The sequence below is a fragment of the Onychostruthus taczanowskii genome, unplaced genomic scaffold, assembly GCF_017590055.1.
Source record: "Onychostruthus taczanowskii isolate IOZ18803 unplaced genomic scaffold, ASM1759005v1 scaffold23, whole genome shotgun sequence".
Lineage (NCBI taxonomy): Eukaryota > Metazoa > Chordata > Aves > Passeriformes > Passeridae > Onychostruthus > Onychostruthus taczanowskii.
In genome coordinates, this window is record NW_024499573.1 from 9,703,384 (window position 1) to 9,727,102 (window position 23,719).

At 37.2% G+C, this 23,719-nt stretch overlaps 2 protein-coding genes across 2 annotated transcripts in view; both read left to right on the plus strand.

Moving 5' to 3' along the window:
- Nucleotides 1-197: 197 nt before the first annotated feature.
- LOC121336310 (RNA helicase Mov10l1-like) lies at nt 198-6,216 on the plus strand. Its single transcript, XM_041405327.1, has 6 exons — nt 198-227; nt 433-463; nt 1,340-1,524; nt 4,554-4,710; nt 5,108-5,220; nt 6,022-6,216. Exons 1-6 carry the CDS (start codon nt 198-200, stop codon nt 6,214-6,216), a joined length of 711 nt encoding a protein of 236 aa, XP_041261261.1.
- A 2,028-nt stretch (nt 6,217-8,244) lies between these two features.
- LOC121336311 (RNA helicase Mov10l1-like) overlaps nt 8,245-23,719 on the plus strand; it is a 40,188-nt gene continuing 24,713 nt past the window's right edge. Inside the window, exons 1-13 of the mRNA XM_041405328.1 lie at nt 8,245-8,336; nt 12,233-12,427; nt 13,793-13,907; nt 15,190-15,367; nt 15,993-16,063; nt 16,459-16,550; nt 17,359-17,417; nt 17,966-18,076; nt 20,329-20,507; nt 21,022-21,168; nt 21,902-22,023; nt 22,859-22,958; nt 23,355-23,519. Of these exons, the coding sequence (XP_041261262.1) occupies nt 8,245-8,336; nt 12,233-12,427; nt 13,793-13,907; nt 15,190-15,367; nt 15,993-16,063; nt 16,459-16,550; nt 17,359-17,417; nt 17,966-18,076; nt 20,329-20,507; nt 21,022-21,168; nt 21,902-22,023; nt 22,859-22,958; nt 23,355-23,519 (1,626 nt within the window). The remainder of the gene's footprint in view (nt 8,337-12,232; nt 12,428-13,792; nt 13,908-15,189; nt 15,368-15,992; nt 16,064-16,458; nt 16,551-17,358; nt 17,418-17,965; nt 18,077-20,328; nt 20,508-21,021; nt 21,169-21,901; nt 22,024-22,858; nt 22,959-23,354; nt 23,520-23,719) is intronic.

The following is a 23,719-nucleotide window of genomic DNA, read 5'->3' on the forward strand; positions in this document are numbered from 1 at the left end:
ACCCGGAGCGAGCAGCGCCATTGGCCGCGCGGCGCGGGCTCGAGGCGCCCGCGGGGAAACTTCGCGCCTGGGCTCGGCGCGCTCTGCGGCCTTCGGCGCATCTCTAAGGCAGTCCTGGGGCTCCGAGTCTTCGCGAAGGCGCTCCGGGATGCTCTCTCTCCTTTCTAAGGCGGTCTCCTACTTGTGGAGACGCGCAGATGACGAAGATGAGAGATGGACGACCTCTGGTAGGAATTCCGGGCCCGTTGTGGGTTTGTGCTGCAGCTTCTGAGCCGTGAGGTGTGCTCGTCCCCCACGCGACTGGAGCTGAGTGCAGACCTGTTTCCTTAAGAAAGGATGTAAGGAGGAGATTGGGATGATAAAGGCATCATTTTGACTGCAGAGCATGTGGAAGTTTTTCTGGAAGTACTTTTTTTGCCGTTTCCTGTGTAGGACAGATTAGTATTGCTGCTGAGAGTATGGAGTAAGGAGTAGGAGCAGTGCCCTGGCAGCCAGGTGGGCCAGTCGTGTCCTGGGGTGCATCAGGCACAGCATCACTGGTGGGTGAGGGGGGATTGTCCTGCTCTGCTCTGCTTTGCTCTGCTCTGCACTGGGGCAGCCTCACCTCAAGTCCTGGGGCAGTTGCAGATGCCTCAACACAGGACCTACATCAAACCATTGCAGTGAGTCTAGTGGAGGCTGAGCAAGATGGTGAAAGGTCTCGAGGGTGTGACTTAGGAGGGGCAGCTGTGGTCACTAGACTTGTTCAGCTTGGAAAAAAGAAAGCTGAGGTGTGACCTCATCACTGTCGACACCTTCAGGTGGGGTGCTGGTCTCCTCTCAGAGTACTAGGGACAGGATACAAGAACATGGAAGAAAACTGCATCAGGAGTTTAAATTGGACAGTGGGAAAAGGCTCCTCCCTGGGAGGGTGGTCAGCCACTGGAACAGGCTTCCCAGGGAAGGCACCAAGCCTGTCAGAGTTCAAGGGCCATCTGGATGATGCACTGAGTCACGCTGTTTAGTTTTAGGTAGTCCTGTGAGGAGCAGAGAGTTAGACCCCTGTGATCCTTATGGGTCTCTTTCAGTGTGAGATATTCTATTAATTTATTTATTTAATGGAGCTTAAAGCATGTTGGTTTTAAAATGTAGTTTGTATTTAACTTTCTTAATTGGTTGAAACCATAAGTTGCCATAAGATTCAAGACTTAATTATGAAAATAATTAGTTGGCAGCTGTTGCTATTACCAGTTGGCCTTTTGGTAGAATGGATGTCCCTTTTAGTAGCATTCATAACTTTTTGCACAGTTCCATTAACAAGTGATTTGGGTTTATGTCAACACTTTTCCTTTTGATGCAGGTGATAAAGAATTGAAAAGTGTACAAGGAGTAGTGACAAGACTTTGCCATGATTATGGGATGATAGATGACACGATAGTCTTCACAAAGGATGTTGTTACAAAAAACATATTGCTGGCTGTTGGACAAGTAGTTATTGCCACTGTGGAAGAGGATAAAACATCAGGTGGCCTGAAGGCTGTCAGGGTAAGAGGTGAAGATAAATAGTAGTCTCACTTTCTCCATAAGTACCTTTGGGCTTTGTTTTGGAAGTTACTGTAGTTTTAGCCTCACAAATTCTACAAAATAGGATAAATTGCAAGCTGTTCACCTAGAGGGGATAAGCTGGGGTTTGTGGGTCATTTTATTGTTTCGTTCCATCTCCTTTCAAATTATGTTTAAAACTGATTCTCTGAATACAGTTGTAGATGTAGTGAATAAGAAGCTATTAGTTGAGATAATTGCATCAGAATTTTAGTCATAGCTACTCCAGACTTGTATAACTTCTGAGTTTCAGTCAATTTTTTGTTACTGTTATATGAATGGATAAGAAAATCAAAGCAATTTGATCTTGTGCAAAGTTTGCTCTTTTTGCACAGTATGTTCTTGTGAATAAGAACAGAAATTTCAAAACTTCCTGTTGTAAAAATTGGTAACTTGATGTTATAGACAATTACAAAAATGGAGATCTTGCTATGTTTTTTGCTTAACACCTCATTTGTATACCTGTTTCAAGCATGATTATACCTTGTCAATTTTGAGGGAAGTTTTTCGTAGCAAATCATGTTGAAACCAAATGTAGTTTCATTGATTAAATGAAACCAAAGAAAGACTTAATGGGGAGCCAGTTTTATTCTGTGACCCAAAATTAAACATGGAAGAAAAGTAAACAGTAAGTCTTGTTTCTAAAGTATTACCAGCTCTAGTGCTATCAAAAACCTGATGTCTTGTAAGATAACTTTATATCTCTTCTTATTTCCTTTCGTTTCTCCTTTTTAAATTTAAATTATTTTCATGCATAAAAGCTAAGTATTGTTTATCCAACAAGAAATATCAGTGCTGTTTTGTAAAATAATATACACAGTCAGAAAATTGAGTAGTTTAAATGTTACTTTTTCTTCCTTGTTTTTCTTCTGACTGACAGCTTTCACCATACTGTTGAAATACTGTAATTGCTCCAAAATACATAAACCTGGTAACTGAGAAACTGCATATGGATCTACAAAGCAACTAGAATATTGTAACAGTTGTGGCATGTTTTGCTATATATTCTATAATATAGATAATGGCTTTTTGAAAAGTATGATGATTTTTCTTATTCCTGTTTGTGAGCTGTAATCCTGCAGGCATCTCAGACTGTTGGCAATGTAGTTTGTGGCTGGTTGAAAAGCTTTGAGACAAGTTCCTGTCAAAAGCTGACTATACTCCATGGAAAGTCAAAGTCCAAGGGCAGTCTTGATTCAGTAAGGAAGAAGATAAAGCTAATTTCTTCAAAGTCTATTCTAAGAGCATCAATGAAAACCATTCAGTATTTTGTGATGTGTTGCCTTACTTTCCATATAGCAGCACAAACTTGAGATACTCTGAGCATATGATAAGAACAGACAGCAGCAATTGAATTGTAGTTGTTTTGCATGGTGAAGAGCTAAGTCCCCTTTCAAACCCCTAGTCAGAGAAGACAATTTTGCTTCGTGGCGAGCATCATTATTACCTACTATACAAAAAGATGCTTGAACATCAGTACTATCACTTAACTTTGGGTTTTAAGTGATCTTAAAGGTACTCCTCTAATTGCAGACAGAGGCTCTGAAGCCTGAACACTGCCAATGCAGTTTGGGGCAGAATCTGGAAGGCTCAGTTCCAACTTTGGTGGTGTCAGTGTGTTTATGTTGCTTTCTTTAAGGAAGAGCGTGGTCAGCCTTGGGTGCTTCTCTGCTCAGTGTACTGTTTCAGCTGCTGTTTGGAGCTACTGGCCATGTGGTTTGGAAAGATCATGGCTCAAAAGTTTGGATTTCAGTTTATTTGAGGTCCAATCCTAATTAAACTCTGCATGGAATGATTATTGGTTCTGTAGCAGGCTTTAAAAACAGGCTGATACCAGTGGTAGTAGGAAGGCCATTTTAACCAGTACGAAAAAAAACTTTAGTTTTATTGGTAGAGAAAAATAGAGAACTTTCAAAAGAAAATGTATGTTGGGAGTTTTAAGGTGTTTTCATGTTGTAAAAACATTTCTTTAGGTCTACAATTTGCTTTCAAGTGTAACTGCATGTGTAGTTTACATGTAGTGAAATGTAAATTTACTATTCTTCTGAGGAACAGTTTGCTTATTCTTGTTCTATCCATATGAAGCCATAAAAATCACTTTGGAGAAAGTTTGATATTTCTCAGCATCTTCCTGGTGAATGGGAAGATATGTCTGTCAGGCTGGAACAAAGTATAGATTTTTCTTTAATTTTTTTTTTTACTGTGAGTTTTCATGTTGTTGAAGAAATATCATGTAATAGTAATTATTTTAATGCAATAAAACAATATTGGCTGAAAAATAAATAGCTATTTATAGCCAACTAGTGTCTGCAAACCTCTGAATTATAGGTAGACTTAGGCTATTCTTTACTATTGTAAACAGTAAGCATTATGTTCGGCAAAATAAATCATATAAAATTTAGTATGATAATGTGCTTCAGATTGGATCAGACTTCAGTGAACTTACATGTGAAGTGGTGATATGAACAGTCTGTTAGAAACAGCTCTAGGGGTTTTCTTAATCAAATTACTAAAAAGTGACAGGGTCAGTCTGAAATACATGTAGTGTTTATAAATACCATCTTGAAAACATGCTTTTTGCTTTCTGAAACAGTCATTTTCTACTTCCAGTTGTGTACAGACACATTGCTGGATGTGGTGTTCCTGTCAGTTGAAGGAAAAATCTTACATAGACCTAGAGCAAGGGATGTGTGAGAAAGATTTGAAAAATCAGCATGTAATTATAGCAGTTGTCAGCACTGCCGCATACAGCACTTTTTAAAAGAGAAGTTTTAAAGTTTCTCTTTAAAAGAGAAGTTTCTGTTTGTTACTTACTTTTTTTGTGTCCAAAAAGTAACAGCTGCAGTAAGTAATTGTATAATAAGAAGCTTTGTCTCCATAAGCAATTGAAATTTTGTATATTTATTGTAGGAATATGTATTTAATTCTAAGTGTCAACAGTTTAAATGTTTGGGTTATTTTTGTCTTAATAGGTAGATGCCATCCAGAATACACAAGAAGACTCCCATCCTACTTGTGATGCCTCTGAAGTAAATAAGAAAACATTAATTGGCAGTATTACCTCTCTCTCTGTGGATGGTGGCTATATTAATCAGAATACATATTTTGCAATGCAAGATGTCTGGGAAGGTGCGTAGGGACTTCTTGTTTCCTCTTTCTTAATATTTTTGTGTATACAATAGAAATATCTTCTGATAAACTTGCAGTTGTCATCCTAAATAAATTCCAATAGAATATGTGGTGAAACATGGTGAAACGGCCAGACATGGGTGGAGAAAGCTGCCTGTTCATTCTCACTTATGCATTTAAGCATAAGTTACATGTAAGCAGGTGTATTTTTCAACTAGCATCTCCTATGTAGTTTGCCATAACCTGCAAAGCAAAGGACTGCAAAGAAAACTTTGGACTCGGTGGGTCTGAATAATGCATTGTTCTGGCTTTTATTTAACTTACACTAATTCTGTAGGGAAGTAATGTAACTGTTATGGATAGTAATTAACCTTGAGAAATGTTCTGTTTTGTATAGATTTCAAACCCTGTGAAGGTGACTGGGTGCAAGCAAAATATTATATTAACTCGACAACATGGAAGACTGAAGCAGTTGCTGTAAGGCCTTTGAGGTATAAACAAGTAAACAAGGTAAATGTTCTGCACGTTGTTTTTGGCAGTAGGAATCCGTGGTGAAGTGAGGTTTCAAATTGGTTTCAGTTACAAATATTGGTAGATCTTCTATAACATATCTTTAATTAAAAGATAAAACATGTTAATTCATCCATTTAGAACATGTTTGTAAAATAATAAGGCGTTTTGAAAATGCATACATATTTTGAGTTGAACACAAAGAGTAACTAACATCTATTATGAATTGATTGCTGATTTGAATTCTTTTAGTTATGATGAGGATGTGTCATGATTGGGGAATTTATCAAGTTTTGTTTATTCAAGTGTTTCAGCTTAAAAACAACCACAGGCCCTTCTTTTTATTTTAAGGAAAATATTTATTTGCTATAGTAATGCATATGCTATGCTACGTTTATGGTTTATTGTCTTTACCTTAACCCTGTATATTGAATATTTGCACTTCAAGCGTAGGAAAAAATTTGCCTCATTACTGCTAATATGGAAATATAAATTAGGTAAGCTGACATGTCACAAGGAAGGTATCATGGTTAAGTCTGGTGTGCATATTGTAGTATGCCCTTCAGTGGAACTTAATGATTGTGTGAAGTACTTGTGTTTCTTTACTCTTTGAAATCTGAAGACAAGCACAGTGATTCTGGGTTAGGGCTCTGTGTTTACGTCTGTATTCTGTTACCTGAATAACTGAAATTTCAGAATGCATTTTTATTAATGCTAGAAGGGCTGCTTCAGGTGAAAAAATAGTATGTCTGTTAGCTTAAAAAGATAATATCAAGTAACAGCGAATACAAACTATTACAGGTTCGCATTTCCAGCGTCTGTGGAAGAACTGGGACAGTAGATGACAGTATATTTTTCACTTTGGATTCACTGAGACTTCCTGATGGTTACTTGCCTCGTAGACATGATCTAGTGAACACAATTGTGGTGGAGAGCAGTCAGTCCTGTTACATTTGGAGAGCTCTCTGCTTGGTGCCAGTCAGCCAGGATGGGTAACATTATTTTGTTCTCTTTATAGCAGAGCTGTGTGGTGTAGTTATGCAGCTGACATTTCGTTGCATCTGTTAAGCAAGAAATACTATGACTATTTCTCTAGTTGACTAGAAAGCATAAAAGATCACTAGAAAAACCAGAGCATGATATGATTTGGCCCTTTTTTGGGGTTTTTTTCTCCTTCCGAAAGTTTGGAACATGAGTGCTACTAGAGAAGCAAACTAGTAGCAGCTGCTCTCAGGGATATTGCTAGGCAGGGAAGGAGTTTTGCATGCATGTTAGTAAAATGCCAAGTTCATTGTGCTCCTCTTGTAGGGACTTCGCTGTTTGAAAACAAATCACAGCAAAATTCATATAAAATACATGTTTCTTTAATCTATTTGTCTTAAGTTACAGTGATTGTTCAGATATTTGTCCTAAAAGGAAGTTTCATGCTTGAAATAATAGATTACTTTGGCCTGCAACTATTAAACTGAGAGGTTTTGAAAGGGACTTTTGATGTTATATGTGGTATGAGGAGGATCTGGATACACTGCAGAAGAGATTGGAGAAAGATCTTCAGTATGGAGAAGAAGCAAAATTTAGGGAAGTAATCAACTACACAAAAGTAAAATGGGCAACTAATCAATAATGGACCTCAGCAAAGATCTGGAATTTGCCTTGTGAGTTTGTCTGTCCTGTGAAAGACACAATTACCACCTGAATAAATAGATCTGTACTGTAAAATCTATCACGTTCCATGCTGAGATCTTGGCAGGATTACGTAGTCTAACTCTGCAGGCCAAAAATAAATTGTCAATTGGAAAGTCCAAAGGGAGAGCAAAAGGACATTCTGATATGTTTCAGACATCATCTTTGGGAGATCTCAAGGAGATTTTGCCAAGGCCATATATAAATATCTTCAAAGGATCTACAAATAACTATATAAGCTGTTTTCTCTAGAGATAACAGATGTAATATATTGTGCCTAAATAAAACAAAGTGTTTACATCATTTTGCTAAACAGTACAAGTTGTTCACATCCTTTCTCAGTTGCACCTGTTTTTAATGGTAGATTTTATATAGAAAACTATTACTGAAGTCAAAATACAAAAATAGACCTTAGGGGTTGATTTCTCAGGTTTAGTGTACATCTACCATATCAAAAACTGCAGCTTAGGCTGCAGTGGGAGACATCTAGTGGGCTTGGCTAGTAAATTGATATAGCTAATGAAAAGCAGCTGCACTCATTTTCTGCTTCAGTATGTCAGATAACTCAGGAAAACTGAGGGTGTGTACATATTAGTGAGATTATTAAAATCTTTCTAAATTATTTCCATGCCACTTTATCTAAATAAATAGTTTCCTAATTACAGAATAGAGACAATGTGAAAATTTCTTTTTACAGGTAGAAGACACCAAGAGTTTAGACCTGTGCTCAGCGTTTCAGACAGTAAAGAGCATGTGCCTGGTTTCATAGGCATTTTTCATTAGTTGTGTGTGATAAAGTTTGCAAGGGGAGTTTTTTGTTTTCCATTTTTTTTTGTCTTCAGCTTGCTGGTTTCAGATAGGAACAGTAACCAGAAGACACAAGTGCATAGGCTGAAACACCTCCAGTCTAGTCATTTTATCTCTTAGCTGCAGTGCTAATTGTGACTCTTGCTGAGGAGCTGCTCTTTGTTGTGTCTTTGCTCAGCTCCCAAAGAGAGCCATAATGACTTCACTCAACATTTGATTTAGCCCTTCAGCTGGGATTCCTTAACTCCTCAGTCATTTTAGTCTTGCATCCAAAGTTTTATGCTGGTTTATTGTGCTGCTGACAAAAGATTTGCTGCTGCTTAAATTAGTTAATCTAATTGTCTTGGAAGTATAAATGTCTGAGAAAAAATGAACTATCTCACCTGCTTGTTTCTAAATATCGTGACTGTGCCTTGGTATAATGTTTCTTCAACTTGTGCAGAATCAAAGATAGCAAAAACTGCTACATAAAATTATTTTTGCAGACAATCTCACTCTAATGAAGGTAATGTGGATGAGCCTTATGAAGACATAATGAGAGACAAAGGAGAGTTGAAAGTATCAAGAGTGACTGACTTTGGAACTCTGAAGCAGGGGGAATCTAAAAGAATGATTGTCTGGATAGAGTAAGCCTTTCTGATTGTTTGAAGATTTCTTTATTTCTATCACTCTAACTATTAACCTGTTTTACATTCAAAAGTCTCTTGTAGTTGAGCCTTGTGGTTTTTTGATGTTCAAGTAACCTCCAGATACTGTGGAATTAAATTCACACTGAATTTAATGTCTGTGAGCATTTATCTTGCAGATAATGCTTTGAGACTCCCCAGTCCTGGATCTCTTTTCAATCCTAGTAAAATCCTTTCTAGAACAAGGACTGAAGCAAAAGCTTTTGCTTGTGTGTTTAACTTAAGCTGCAGATACTCTGCCATCTTCAAAATCTTAGAACAAGAGGACTGTTGCATATTTGTGTATTAAAAGAAGACCATAATTTTAGGGGTTTTTTCCGGGGCTTGGGTTTGTTGGGGGTTTTTTTGTTTGTTTTTGGTTTTTTGTTTTGTGAGCTTGGATGCTGAAGAGCTATGTTGGTGTATCCTTAGGAGGGTTTTGTTTTGGTGGTGGGGGTTTTTTGGGTGTTGGTTGGTGGGGGTTTTTTGTGTGTGTTTTCTTTTTCACATCTGGGCATCAAGGCTTAAATGAAGACAAACCTACATACCCATTCTTTGTTATTCTATGTTCTTTCCTAAGAGTTGGTTACCCAATAATGAACTTTAAGCTCCCATTGTTTGTATTATACATGGTATTTTTATATGCTCTATATGGTAGTTGATGCGACCTAGAAATATTAGCATAAAGCAGAGGTGAAGCAGAAGTGCAATTTCTTTCTGGTAGCAATTATGAAATAAGGGGAACTAGCCTGCTGCAGACAATTGTGTTTGACTTCAGGTAGAAATAAACTTCTCAAGAATATTCACCATGCACTTAATTACGTAACTAATCACATAACTACTTCTAGGAATAAAGGGAGTGTACCACAGTCCTTAATCAGCTGCAGATTAGCTGGATGGGTGAAAGACAAGCAATTTAGTGTTGAGATTCCTCAAAACTGTGAGAACAGTCCATCTTTTCCAATAAATCAAGAAAACCTCTCAAAAGCTGTGATTAATTCATTTAACGACAATGGAGGAACAGCATGTGAGTCATTGAACCATACATCCATTGTGAAGAATGGAGTCATTCCAGGTACAGTGAAATGACAGTGTTTGAATGTTGAATGTTAGTTCCTCATAAGACCAGTAGGTCTTTGCTTAAGAACATTTGCCTGTGTTAGCAATAGAGATTGTGATAACAAAGTTTATTATACATTTACTACAGAAGAAATTAATTTTGAAGACACAAATTTATCAAGGACAAAGGAAAACAATTCCTTGATGAAAGATGAAAATATGCAAAATGGAGAAAGTGAGCAAAAAGACCATGTGGAGCAACCAACTAAGCACAGCAATATTACTCCAGAAATTGTGATAGCACCAGGTGAAAAAATATTCATAGTGATTATATGCACGGCTGTGTAAGTATTTCTTTCCATTCTTTCTAACCAATACAATGGCAGGAAGTAATGAAAATAGACTTAACAATTCTGTTTCTGAGCACAGTTCTCTTCTTGGCATGTTGTGCTTTAACCCCAGCTGGCAACTAATCCCCATTCAGCTGCTTGCTCACTCCTTCCAGTGGGGTGCCAGGGACAATGGGAAGAGTAAAAGTGAGAAAACTCATAGGTTGATATAAAGACAGTTGAAAAGGTAAAGCAAAAGCCACTAACAGAAGCAAAGCAAGGAATTCATTCACTTCCCATGGGCAGACAGGTGTTCAGCCATCCCCAGGACAGCAGGGCTCTATGACACATTATGGTGACTTGGGAAGACAAATGTCATCACTCAGAATGTCCTCCCTTCTTCCTTCCCCCAGCTTTATGTACTGAGCATGATGTCCTATGATCTGGAATATCCCTTGGGGCAGTTGGTGTCAGCTGTCCTGGCTGTGTGCCCTTCCAACTCCTTGTGCACAGCTGGACTCCTCACTTGTGGGACAGTATGAGAAGGGTAAAAGTCCTTGATTCTGTGCAAGCCCTTTTCAACACTGTAAAAACATCCCTATGCTATCAACACTTTTCAGCACAGATCAAACCAGAGCCCCACACTAGCTACTATGAAGAAAATTAACTCTACCCCAGTCAAAACAGGCACATGGTGTAGTGTAAAGTAAGCCAATACGTATTAGCAAATCATCTGGAAATTTATGTGACTTTGAAAGTAGTTACCATTTCAGTGTTTGATTATGAATTTTTATTGACAGAAAATTATAGTAGCTAATGAAGTAATATGAGTGGGAGTAGGTTACATCTCTAAAATGACACAGTGAGGGTAAGATAATGCCTGCAGATGGATATTTCTTAATAGTAAATCCACTGCTCCGTGAGCACCAGAGCTAATACAGGTTTCCTGTGTTATGTCTGATGTGTTTCTTCTAGTCCTTAGTATCTTGTATTGCTACATGCCCTGATCTCAAGTTTTCCTGTTCTGTGATGGGAAATTCAAGTTATATATGCTGAAATACGAAAAAAAAATTTCTTCACTGACGGTGTCATTCACAGAGGAAGTGGTTTGCAAATCTTAGAAAACGTTTGAAAAACAAAAAATACTCAGCTATACAAAATGCTTTATTAATTTAGTCAAGAACAGAAAGTGGCTTTGTGGGAGCTCCTGCATTCAAGTAGGAGTAGGAACCTTACACGGCAAAGCTTATATTTATATAACTTTCACTTGCTTCCAGCTGTAGCTCTGCAGACTTTGTGTTCCACAGCCATTGATTCCTAGGGTGGTAAAGGAAAAGTTGGACAGAGGAAAACAAGGTTTCGTTCATTGAAGTAATGCTACAATAACATTCACACTACTTCTCTTATTTTAAATAGTGAAGTAAGGGATAAAAAAATTCTTAGGAGGATGATTTAGCTGTAGTTTGTAGGATAGAGCTGCAGGCATGGCTTGCTTTCATGGAGATAGACTTGTAGAAAGAATGATTTATATTTTGGTGTAAATCCATAAAAACCACAAAGTCTTAGAATCTTCTAATAATACAGAGTAAGCCACACAAAGCTTCATGGGAGGCTGCAGCATGAAGTTAACAAGTGTTTGCTGGCCACTTAAGAGACCATAGAGACTGCAAATGTAGACCATAAATTTGGACAGTTTGGTGTCTGTTTTGAGTTTTTATAACGAGAAAACCAGGGTATAGTTTTAACCTGAGCAGGTAGTCTTAGTTGGCAAAAGTGGTTTTCCTGCCAAAGAGAAGGTAAGCTGGAATTCTTCTGGGATGCATTTGTTTCAGGCACGTGGTAGCACTGTTGGAACATGTAGTTGAGAATTGCACTGTAGCAGTGCTTAAGTTTCATAGAAACCAGTCTGAACAAATCTGGTTTTTTCGCATGTGTCACTGCCCAAGCAACACTTGCATGTATAAAGTATGTTAGCCAGATTTAGAGGATTTTTCCTACTTTCTTCACTCCATGTGTTTAGAGTTAGGGTTCAGTTGTGAGTAGCCTTTCACAAGGTGCTGCAAAGCAGTTACTGCAGACAGTGAAGGGGTTTGCTTCAGGTTCCTCTGATGGACCTGTTTGGCTCTTCTTTTGCAGTAGCAGTAATTTCAAGATGTTCCTTGTAACAGAAGTATTAATTCTGTACCCTACTATATTGAGTGGAGGGATTTTGCATTTTGCCCAAGGTTTTGATGATATTGTGGGTTGAGATTTTTGCTGTGGCTTTGAGTTGCCATTTTTTGGTCAGGTGGGTGAGTGGCTTGGGTGGGGTTTTTAATTATTTGGGATTGAACTCGAGGTGGGGAGTGTGAGGAATTACCCTAAATTAGCAATTTTCATATGTAACTGAAATGAGAATGTATCTCATGGCTGGGGAATGTGAAGTGTGACCATGCTGGTTTTAAGAAGATAACTTCTGTTTACTTAAAGGATCCATGGACACAGTAAAGAGCTCCTGTTGCTTGGCTTTTCTGATTTTACTGTTGGCCGCTATATTGAAGCCACTGTAACAAATGAAGAAGAATTACTTATAGCACCGGTACAACCTTATTCTCCAGGAAAGCCTAAGAATATTCCAGATTCTCAGCTAAGGAAGACAACAGTGGCTGCTCCTAAACATAAAAGGTATTGTCACTTAGAGCATAAAATAATACTTACCTAGCACTGCTCTATTTGGTATTGTTATATCTGTTCTGTAATGCTGAGAAAGAAAATGAGAAACTGGGAGATTCTGTACATGTTTTTATATATACATATATATGTTGTAAACAAGATTGTTGTTGACATTTCTGATAGAAGAGGTTGTTTTAGTAATTAACTGCTTGATTTCTTTGTAGGTTTTTCAAATAGAATCTCTAATGTGTAGTGTGGTAATAAGATAAAACACTGTTCCTTAGTTATCTACTTAGTAACGATTGTGTTATTTAGGAAAAAAATGGGAAACTGAAAATAGTTTTCTGCAATAATAAGCTTATTAATTCTTTACACAACTTTAATGTCTACATCTGACTAATGTCTCCCATCTTTCATTCAAAACTTGTTGGTGGTTGTCCATCTTTCTAATTTGTGTACATCTCTCTTCAGCACCGCTCTGCATCTGAGGGAGTCCTCAGCTCCTCCTAATTTAGCATCATTGTCAAACTTATTCGGTATACCTTCAAATTTGGCTTCCAAGTTATTTGAGAGGATGTTGAAGAAAACTAGCTCTAAGATGGAGCCCTGTGAAACCCCACTAGGGACAGGTCACCACTCAGATGTCACCCCCTTCACTATAACCCTTTGTGCCCAGCCTGTGAGCCAGTTGCTCACCCATCACATGATGTGTTTATCCAGCTGTGCGCTGGATATTTTGTCCTGAAGGATCCTCTGAGAGACCGTATCAAAAGCTTTACTGTCTTGTGGTGACATCAGCCAGGTCTTTGACTATTCAGATGAGTACCATCAGGTCCCATAGACTTGCAGCAGTCCAGCAGGAGCAGCAAATCCTGCAGAAGTTCAGGTTTAGCCTGGAGTTTGTTGTTCTCAGTCATGACTCTCCAGCTAAGGGCAGTGGCACTCCCTTAGCCCCTCATTGATGTTGAAGACAGAGGCAAAGAGCATTAAACATTTCTTCTGTCTTTTCTATGTCCCTGTGTGTGAAGTGACCATCCTCATCCTGTAATGGGCTGATAATGCTTTTTGCTACTGGAATATTTTTAAAACTTTTTCTTGTCCCCCACATTACTGGACAGCTTCATCTTCAATTGAGCTTTGGCCACATGAATTTTTTTTTCCCTACAGTGTCAAGGAGCGTCTTTGTAAGATCTTTTACCTTTTTTCTCAGTATAACAAACTTCTCAGTTTGTTATATGACTTTGAAGGAGTCATTAGTCTGTTGTGTGTGTGTATGTGTTTTGGGTTTATAATCTTGGTGATGTGGCAAGTTAATCAGCTGGTTTTACATACATTACTTAAGCAACCTAAATGTTATGTTGTACATTTGCATTTTAGAAATAAGAGAAGGTGGTGTTCAAACTTTCTCCCACATTATACCATACCAGATGAGTTAAGAAAATGTGTGGAACAGCAGTTAGACATACTGACCTTTCAGCCCCTCCTAGCAGAGGTAAGTATAGGTTTTATATAAGAGATATTTTCTCATACGGTGTTTCTGTTCAAGCACCCTTAACTTGGGAAGAATGTATAGTCCTTAGTGTAAGAGAAGATGACTACACTTGTCAAGCAGACTTAAACTTCAGTTTGGATCCCATAACTTCCCTGGGTTTCAGTATGTTACAGAATCCAAGCTTACAGAACTACAGAAGCATAAATGCGAAAATCTGAAAAGACAGTTGAAGTGTCTTGGGGGTGGACATCACAGAAGCTGAACAAAACCTTCTCTGTATTCTCACTTTTTAGGCATTACTGGAAGGAGTTTTTTGAGGTGTCAAAAAAGTTGTTATTTCATAGGAAATTGCAATCTCTTAAATTACTGCAATAGCAGAGGATTCTTTCTGGTTGTTCAAAATTGTTTTCTTAAACATCTTCAGATTTAATTCACTATAGCTTGTTCATATTCTCCCCACAAGTATAGCAGTTTCAGAATACATATAAAACACCCCCAAAAAAGCTATAAAGTCTTAATAAGAATACTACAATGATTCCTTCTCCAAAACTTTGCTCTGGCTGCAACTCACTTGTTTGTGTGAATTTTGAGTACTTATAAACTGGAGCTGACACTTTTTTAAAATGGAAAAGGCTGTATTGTCTGCTGACTAAACATGTGACATTAAACTTGGGATCACAGCACTAAGTTAGTAGGCTAGACATCCTCTCTCAAAAAGGAAGATAAAGCTCTGTGGTGTTTATAATAATTTTGCACTGAAGGCCTGCCATTAATGGTTAATTTTTTTTAACCAAACCCTAACCTTAGATAGAACTTGGTACTATTGGAGAATACCTCTGCAGTAAGATTTGTTAAGCTGTGAGGGAGAAAATTCAGGTTCTTTCAGCTCACCATAATTGACATGACATGACTTTCTCTTGTCAGCTGTCTCTGTCCATGTATTTAGATTTTTTGCTTTCTGGGCATAAACTGAGCATAGAACTCAGTTTGTAAACTGCCCCTGAATTCAGATGGTGAAACTGCTGCTGTAGTAGTGAGAGGTCTGGTTAAATCTTTAGCTGAGGGGCTATTGTATTTGAGCTCAAGGACTATACTAATCTCACTTTGGCTATTAAGGACGTTTAAAATACCATCTATATCTGTATTGATGCATGTATTTAGGTATCCTGTTTGGCAACCCAGTTGCTGTGCAGTCTGTTTCAAGAAGTGTTTAATGTTAGCAATAGTGGCTTCTATATCTTAGTGTATAACAATAACATATGCTGGGTTGTTTTCTTTCCAGCGTCTTAATCTAGATAATTATAAAGCAAACTTTTCTACTCTTTTGTGGCTTGAAGAGATCCAAGCAGAAATGGATTTAAAAGATTACTACATGAGTGGGGTTACTTTAAAAAGGAATGGGAACTTGTTAGTGCTGGAAGTGCCAGGAGTAGAAGAGGGCAGACCTCGCCTGATTCCAGGTAGAAATGAACGGGAGATAAAGTCAAATGGCATGTTGATCTGTGTTTTCACAATGCAAACGATATTGTTTATTCATTTGTTTAAAGAAGTCTTTCAGCTATTTGAGCACAAAGTTATTCATTTAGGCTGCTAGACAGGGGACTAGGGACAGGGGACACAAGGACACTGTTAGTGTCTCAGTCTTACAGTGACTGCTATCTGAAGCAGCATTGCATGTGTCTGTTCTTACAGAGGTTTCAATACTTTAGGATTTTTCTTTTACAATAATCAGTGGGGTTTTCAGCAAAAATTGTGCAATGTAGTAATAGCTTAAAAAGAAATAAGTGTAGCAAAAAAGCTGGGAAAGCAGCTAAAATTACATTCAGAATTTCAAGTAATCTAATATACAAGATAGTGTTTTCAAGAGGTGTTGTCTGATGGCATCAATATTAGATGCCTTTTATAATATACATCTACATATGGCATTTCAAAACAGTACTGATGGATACAGCAATTTTGCTGAAGTTAGTCTCTGCCAAATTCCTAGTTTAAACATGCAGAAGGAAAGGAGAAATTACGTGGTGCAGTGAAAATGTTACTAGTCCTTGTAACAGTATTTTGCCTTTTAACTTTGTTTTCAATTAGGTGATAAGGTGATACTGAAAACTCAGGTCTACTCCGATCATATAATAGAGTACATTGCCTATGTTGCTGAAGTAAGCAAAATGTTTCTCCTTTTGAAAAAAATGTGGTTCACAGGTTTTATAAGGGAAGCTTGCAATTCGTGAAGTTAAAGTTAGCTTCTCAGAAATCAGGTTAAAATAGTCTATATTTTAACTTATATTTTGAATGGTGATTTTGTATTTTTGTTGTGTTTTGACAACTCTGGCTTCCCTGTTCTTTTGAGATTATAATCTTTGCCTGCTCTGAAAGCACTTTTAACATAATCTAGATATGTAATGTGTTGTTAGTAGGTAAATCTACATTTACTTTTTGGAGTTGGCGGTGGGGGGGGGGGGGGGGGGGGTTAAGTCCTTTCAGAGGTGCTTCTTTATGTTTAAAGTACTAAATCTTCATCAGTATCCTGACTTTTTTTTTATCTTTGTAACAGATATGTGAGGAAGATGTTACTCTTAAGGTTAATGCCGACTTTGAACGTGCTTACAACTTGGAGCCCATGGATGTGGAATTTGTTCATTGCAGGTGTTTTTATAAGCTTCCAGAAAGCTGTGTTTAATGATTCCTCCAGCAGAATGACTTTTAAAATATGACCATCAACTATTTATTTTGGTGGACACAGAAAAAGATATAATTAAGATCTTGGGAATTTTTTCACTTCTTTTCCTCAACATACCTTTGCCACCATATTCATGGCTAAAAGACTGTAACTGTACAAGTGTTCAAAGAGTTGTTATCTTAATCATTTCTAGATAGCCACACTGATGCCAGACAGTAAAATGGGGAGGAATGAGATGGGGTGTTTGGGGGTATTTTTCTTAGGTTTTTTGGGTTTGGGTTTTTTTGTTGTTTTGGTTTTTTTTTTTGTTTGGGGTTTTTTTTGTTGTTGTTGGTTTTTTCTTTTGTTTTTTTTGTTTGTTTGATTTGGTTTGGGTTTTTTTGTTGTTTTGGTTTTTTTTTTTAATGTACTAATATGGCTGCAAGACTATGCAGGAAGTAAAAATAGCAGGTCATAACTTCCCATTCTTTTATACTTTTGTTTTATTCATGGGATGTTGTTATCTGTTTGGAGTTACATAATCTTCTCTGTAAATTCAGCCTTGCAAAGAAGTTTTTTGAAAGTGTTGAACACCAGGCCATCTTTGCAAAGCTGTTTATACTTCTGCAGCATATTTTTCCATAGATTTTTTTTTTTTTAAATACACACTTTTATATAAAATCTTTTTTTTTTATGCGCAGTAAAAAGTACCAGGTAACTCATAGGAGTGTGCTGTCACAGTATATGGAAACATAAGCTTTTGCTTTAATCTACAAATCTGTATTCTGGTTCCAGTATTCCTAGCAGGCGATGCCAACTGGCCATTCAGCAAGCTCTCTACCTGGGTGAAAAAGGTACATTTCATTTGGCTATTAAGCTGTCTGGAGGAGTTTCTTTGTGTGGAGTATTGTGGGTTTTATTGCTTTCACATTAGGGCATACTGGGAAGAATGCATTGTAATTTGTTCTTACAGGAGTTTCCGTGCATTAGGGGCTTTTTGGTTTGGTTTTTAAGAAGAAAAAACAATGCTGAATGTATAGAATGTTTTGTCAAAATTACTTCATCTGTTGGCCATCAGGAGGCCCAGCAGGAGGAGAGGAAGCAAATTTTTGTGAAACTGTTAGAGCTAACAAGAAATGTAGGAATCATGCATACTGCTATAATAATAGCCAGTGAAATGGCCATACTTTGTGTTACTTCAGAATTTATTAAACAACACTGATTTCCTGTTCCGTGGTTGAGTTGAGCAATGCATGTGAACTTCATATCTTCACCACCTTCGTTCTGATAAACCAATTTTGGCAGCTCAGACTAAACTGATGTATCAACAGCCACATAATCAGTGAAATATGCAAATTGTTTGTGTGACTTTCTCTACTTTCTTTTTTTCTGCTAAATTTAGTGTTATTTCCAGAAAGACTTGTGTTACAATCACCACAAGCTATCAAGACCCAGAATACTACAGAGTACTGTGCCGTTGATGATGGCCTTAAACAATCTACACAGCAAGAAAGTAAGGTAACTATTCTGTAAATGTTCCTTAAAAAGTTCCTTCATTCAGACAGGTACCAGATACTTACTGTACAGCTATTGCCAGAAGGGAATTGCATAATGGAGTATCAGAATCAAAGTTGTATTCTGCTGCATTCTAATGACAGAAGTTTTTGTTTGCTGCCTGGAGATTTTATGACAGTTGTTACTATAAAGCTTACAAAATGAAAAGTGCTTATTAAAAAAGTGTGTGATTCTGGTGGAAGTTGTCAGATTTGCCTTAGACTAGTTTTCATAGCTAGTGTTGAGTAGATATGTAAGTCCAGTCAATGTAGCAGGAAATAATTTTGTAATAGAAGATAATCATCCTGTTCTGAGTAGATTGATCCAGGTTTAACTGCCACTTGTATTATATTCATAAAATGTAGGAAGGACTTTTGGAAGCTGCCTAATTCTCTTCCTTTTTTGAAGCAAGACTGTCACCAACACTAAATCAAGTCAGCCTGGGGGCATGTGGCAGCATTTCTTTATTTTTGTCTAGAGTTTTCACAGTGTCTGCATAACCTGTGCTTCATCACCTTTACACTCAAGATTTTTTCCTAACTCCCTAATTATTTCACCTGCAATTTGTGCTTTACGACAAGGAGTGATCAATCCATCTGGTTTGAAATTTTTAAGGTGATTGAGGCATGGTGTCCAGAACCTCGCCAACACCACATTCCCTACAAGAAGTTTTCTCCTGTGCTACTGTCTGAAGGGACATGTCCACCAAGGAAGATGCATGTATCTTTCATAATGGTCTGGAATTTGACTGTTTGCTTTTGTGGAAGCAAGCAAGTTACATAATCATGGCTTCAAAATCCTCATCTGAGCCTGCAAAGTATTTGTGAAATAAATGTTTAGTGTTAACAGGGCCAAAGTATTAGAAATCTTAAACTTAACATGGAAATTCCTGGCACCTTCTCCTACTACTCTTACCTTTTTCTGTCTTAATGGTAAATAATTCTATTTAATGGGAAAAAAATTAAAGCTTAGCAACTTCAAAAGTATCAGGGAAGATAGTTGCCTGTCTTCTTAAGGTTATAAATGTATTTATCTTCACTTGCTCTTTTCAGGTCAAAAAAAAGCAGAACAAACAGACAAAAGGTATGACATTAAGGGAGGGGGACATAACAAAGGTGATGATAGTAACTCTGCAAACAAGCCAAATTGGTATATTTTCTGTGCTTAAACGATAAGTATCACATCAGTAAATCAGGGCTAAGTAAGATACCTTTAAGATGTCCTTGTGCTCTGCCTTTACAGACAAATTCTAGAAATACTAGCAGGAAGTTTCTTTTGGTGCATTACTTAAACATCTCTAATTCACAGAATCTAGAACGGTTTGGGTTGGAAAGGGCCTTAGAGATCACCTAGTTCCAACCCCTCTGCCACGGTCAGGAACACCTTCCACTAGCCAAGTTGCCCAGAGTTCATCCAGGCTGGCTTTGAACAGTGTACTTCGGGGGAAGGGGGAGCAAGCATCTGATGATATATTTTTTGTAATGAATAAATAGTTATTTCCCAGTCATTTACTCAAAACTTTTTGATCATATTCAGAGTTTTCAATTTGTTATTGGGATGCTGTCTCTCATCTTTGGGAAAGCTTTGCTAAAGATGCTAAAACTTTTTCAAGTATCCCAGATTATTCCTATGCTTTTTTTTTTTGAAGTATACCTTTAAATATCATTGTAGCAAAATGCCTAAGAGGAGATATCATTTTTTATCAAAAGTGTGCTAAAGGATTACTGAGAAATTACCTAGAATGCACTTCTGTCCAGAGGTTAATAAGACTCTACTGTGGACAGCTAAAGCTAGACTAATTCAGACAGGATTAAGAAAAAAAATTCCAGCAGTTGTAGCAGAGGGCCAATCATGTAGTACTGGTACCATTCCCAAAGTGCCAGTTACTGGAAGTTTCTCAAGTTTTGCTGTTCTAGGACAAGAAAGTGAACTTGATTCTAGATTTACTGAATAGAGTTTTTATTGATTGGTTCGTTATGTAATCATCGTCCTTTTCTGCCTTCCAATAAAGAGCCAGTACACTTTGAAAATATTAACGGCTTATTTTCTACTTGGTATTGAATGAGAATGGAATTTTAGAGAAATTCATTGGTTGTTACCACAAAAGAAAAACAAAAAATGTGCAGAAGCCTATTGTGAATTTGAAATGCTTTAATCTACATACGTTAAAAATATATGTGAGGTTCTGAGATATGCTTGTTTTGATTATAGTTGGTGAAACTGTGGCACTTAAACAGAGAGATGGTGAATTTTTCAATCCTGTGCTGAACGTGCAACAGAAACTGGCAGTGAAAAGGATACTGAGTGGTGAATGTCGCCCAACACCTTATCTTCTCTTTGGACCACCAGGAACTGGAAAAACAGTAACAGTAATTGAAGCTATTTTACAGGTAGTAGTAAATAACAAATCAGTCATCTCTAGTCTTTTCCATGTTGGAACATTTATAGTGTTTCTATAAGTGCCATCATATTTTTTTCCAAAGTAGTTTTCAAAATACTCTTTTTAAAATAATTTTCTACAGCTCCATATAAGTAGGAAAATTCATCTTCATATGGATTTAACAGAATTCTGAATGTCTTATTTTCAAACCTTTTTGTCTTTAAAACTTCAGTGAATAGTGTCTACTTTGTGCTTCCAGTAGTGCATAATGTATTAATGAAGCACAGGTATACATTAATATGATAATCATTAATTAACTCTGTTATGGATACACTCAGTTTGAGACTACTTAGTCATGACTGTTGGCAGGAGTGTTACTGAACTGCAGAATAGTGAATGGAAATCACACATGTGCAGAGCTCTTCTGGGTTCTGTAGTCAGTGAAATAAAATGGGAACATTTGTGCTACTGCTGCTTCTTAAATAACCTTTTTTTATTATTATTATCTGTCTTCTTTAATATAGATACACTTCACTCTCCCAGACAGTCGGATTTTGGTATGTGCACCATCAAATGCTGCAACAGATCTGATTTGCTTGCGGCTGCATCAAAGTAATCTCTTAAAACCAGGAACTATGGTTCGAGTTAATGCTGCCTTCAGGTCAGCAGAGGTAAATATTACAGATATCTGCCACTTAAGATTTCCATTTTAATATTTTTACCTGAAAATACTGATTTAGTATTTTAACTCTCAGTGGCTATGAGGCAGTTTAGGTTTGCTTAGCATCCAGAGTATTATATTGCTTCAGCTTCTCCAGAAGGTTAACTAGAAAGTTGATCATAATCCTTAATTTGATTGTATGACCATAGGATCTTCACCTTTTTCTTGCTGTGCATAACTCTACAAACAGCAAATAGGCATTGGTGGGGATTTTTTATTTCATTTACATTTTTTTGTTATCAGTCCAGGTTAAGACTCCTTACACAGGAAGTAAGCAAGTAGGATTGTCATCTCTATGCAGGGCACACACCTTGTGGGTTCATTCCATATATATTTATACATGTGTATATGTATTTACACACAAGTGTGTATATATAGAGATATGCATTTGTATATATATATATACACACGTGTGTGTGTATGTGTATATGCACATATATGTGTGTGTATATATAGATGAGTATATAAAATATCCAAATGTTCATTTTGATCCTTACAATAAAGCACAGATGTCTTGCATATGTACTATTTTGCTTAGACAAATTAATTAATTCATTTTGATGTATGGGTGTTAGTCTATGTGTTTTGCTCAGCTTTTAAAATAGTTTTCAGAGAGCTTTTCTCTTCAAATTTAAAAGTTCTGTTTTAGGTTGGCACGTTATTTTCCCTTTTTGTTTCTGCAGCAAATTGATGACATGGTGAAACCTTACTGCAAAGATGGTGATGATATTCAGAAGGCATTGTGGTCCAGGATTGTAATTACAACATGCAGCAGCGCAGGATTGTTTTATCAAACAGACACACGGTACAGTACCATGGAAACCACTGAAGTGGCTGGATGACACAAACCCCAGAGCTTTTACAGACTGTCTGACCTGTAACTTGAGCTGTTTTAATAGTTTATTGCATGCACCTGTGTTGTGTGAGAGAGCAAAGCACTTGGTTTCTGTGATTCTTTGTTTTAGCAATGTTTAAGCAGAAACTTTCTCCATGGTAAATTTAAGAATTATCTTGAGTAATGTTTAAGATTTTTGAAACAATAATGTCTCCTCTGCCCCCAGTGGGAATTACATTGCTCTTGACAATCACTTTGGCTCAAAATGATTGCTACACTAAAAATTACAAGGTATTTGGTTTTTATCAAGCTAACTTGATAAAAGTTACTAACTGTAACTTTTGCTAACTTTAAACAACTGTCATATCAAGTTCTTTTAACCAAGGTTGTCTCTGACTTGGATTTTAATTTTCGGAAAAGGACAGTCTAAAGCCTTACTATCTTTAGTTGTTTGGCAGAACAAAGCTTGGGGATTGTCTTTGCTACACCAACTGCATTGTTTTAATTCAATATCTTAAATAAACTGAGAATAAGAGAAGCTTTTCTAAGTAGCTTAGCGTTGGTACAATGCTTTAATTAAAGGTTGTGAATATCAGTATGTAAGTGAAATCAAAGATGAGGAATGAAAGGTGGGGGTTGTTTTTTCTATATTTCCTTCTGGAAGTACCCATCTTTGCTCTGTGTCTGTGGGTTGCCTGGCACACTTGACAAGGATGTTAACACAATTGCTGAGGTCAACCACAGGGTGGCAGAATGAACTAATCTGAAAACAGCCCTGTTTCAGGTTAATGTTACTTAATTATAGGCTTGGGCATTTCACTCATGTGATTCTGGATGAGGCAGGTCAAGCAAGTGAACCGGAGAGTCTCATTCCTATTGGGTTGATTTCAGAAGCTGATGGACAGGTAAATCTCTTAACATCATTTACTGAAAGGGATAAAGCTTGTTTATTGTTTTCATATTTTGTGGATTATGTAGAATGCAAGCAGCCATTTTCTGGTAATGAGCTTGGTACTAGAGATTATTCATGCATAAGATCAATTCTCAACACTTACGTTTCTTTACATCTAGAAAAGTCTTGTGTTGGGAGGACTGGGTCTGTGTGGGAGATATCAAAATAAAAGATGTGTTCTGTTTAAGATAATAACATACTTTTGTCCTTTGCAAACAAATGTTTGAAGTAAGCAGAATACTTGATATGAATTGATCTCTGAATTCTGAAACATGTATGTGATTATAAAATGAAGTTTCAGTGCCAATTATTTTAATCTAAGATGGATGTTTTTAAATTTCATATACAGATAATTCTCGTTGGAGATCCGAAGCAGTTAGGGCCAGTAATAAAATCTAGACTTGCACAGTCTTTTGGATTAAATATGTCCTTGCTAGAAAGACTGTCATCAAGAGAGCTATATCTGAGAGATGAGGATGCTTTTGGTGCCTGTGGAGCATACAATCCTTTGTTGGTGAGTTAAGCTTTCCATCAACCTTTTTCAGCTCAATCAAAAAAGTTGTGGTTTCTTACCATCATTTTGCTCCCTGATGCTTAATGATAAGTCTAGCTTGAGCATGAATTCTCTAGAAAAGCTTGGTTAGTTTGCATATGTGGTCTGAATAGTAAAGATGCTGAGTCCTCCAGCATGTTTAAACTTGTCTTTGAAGGAAT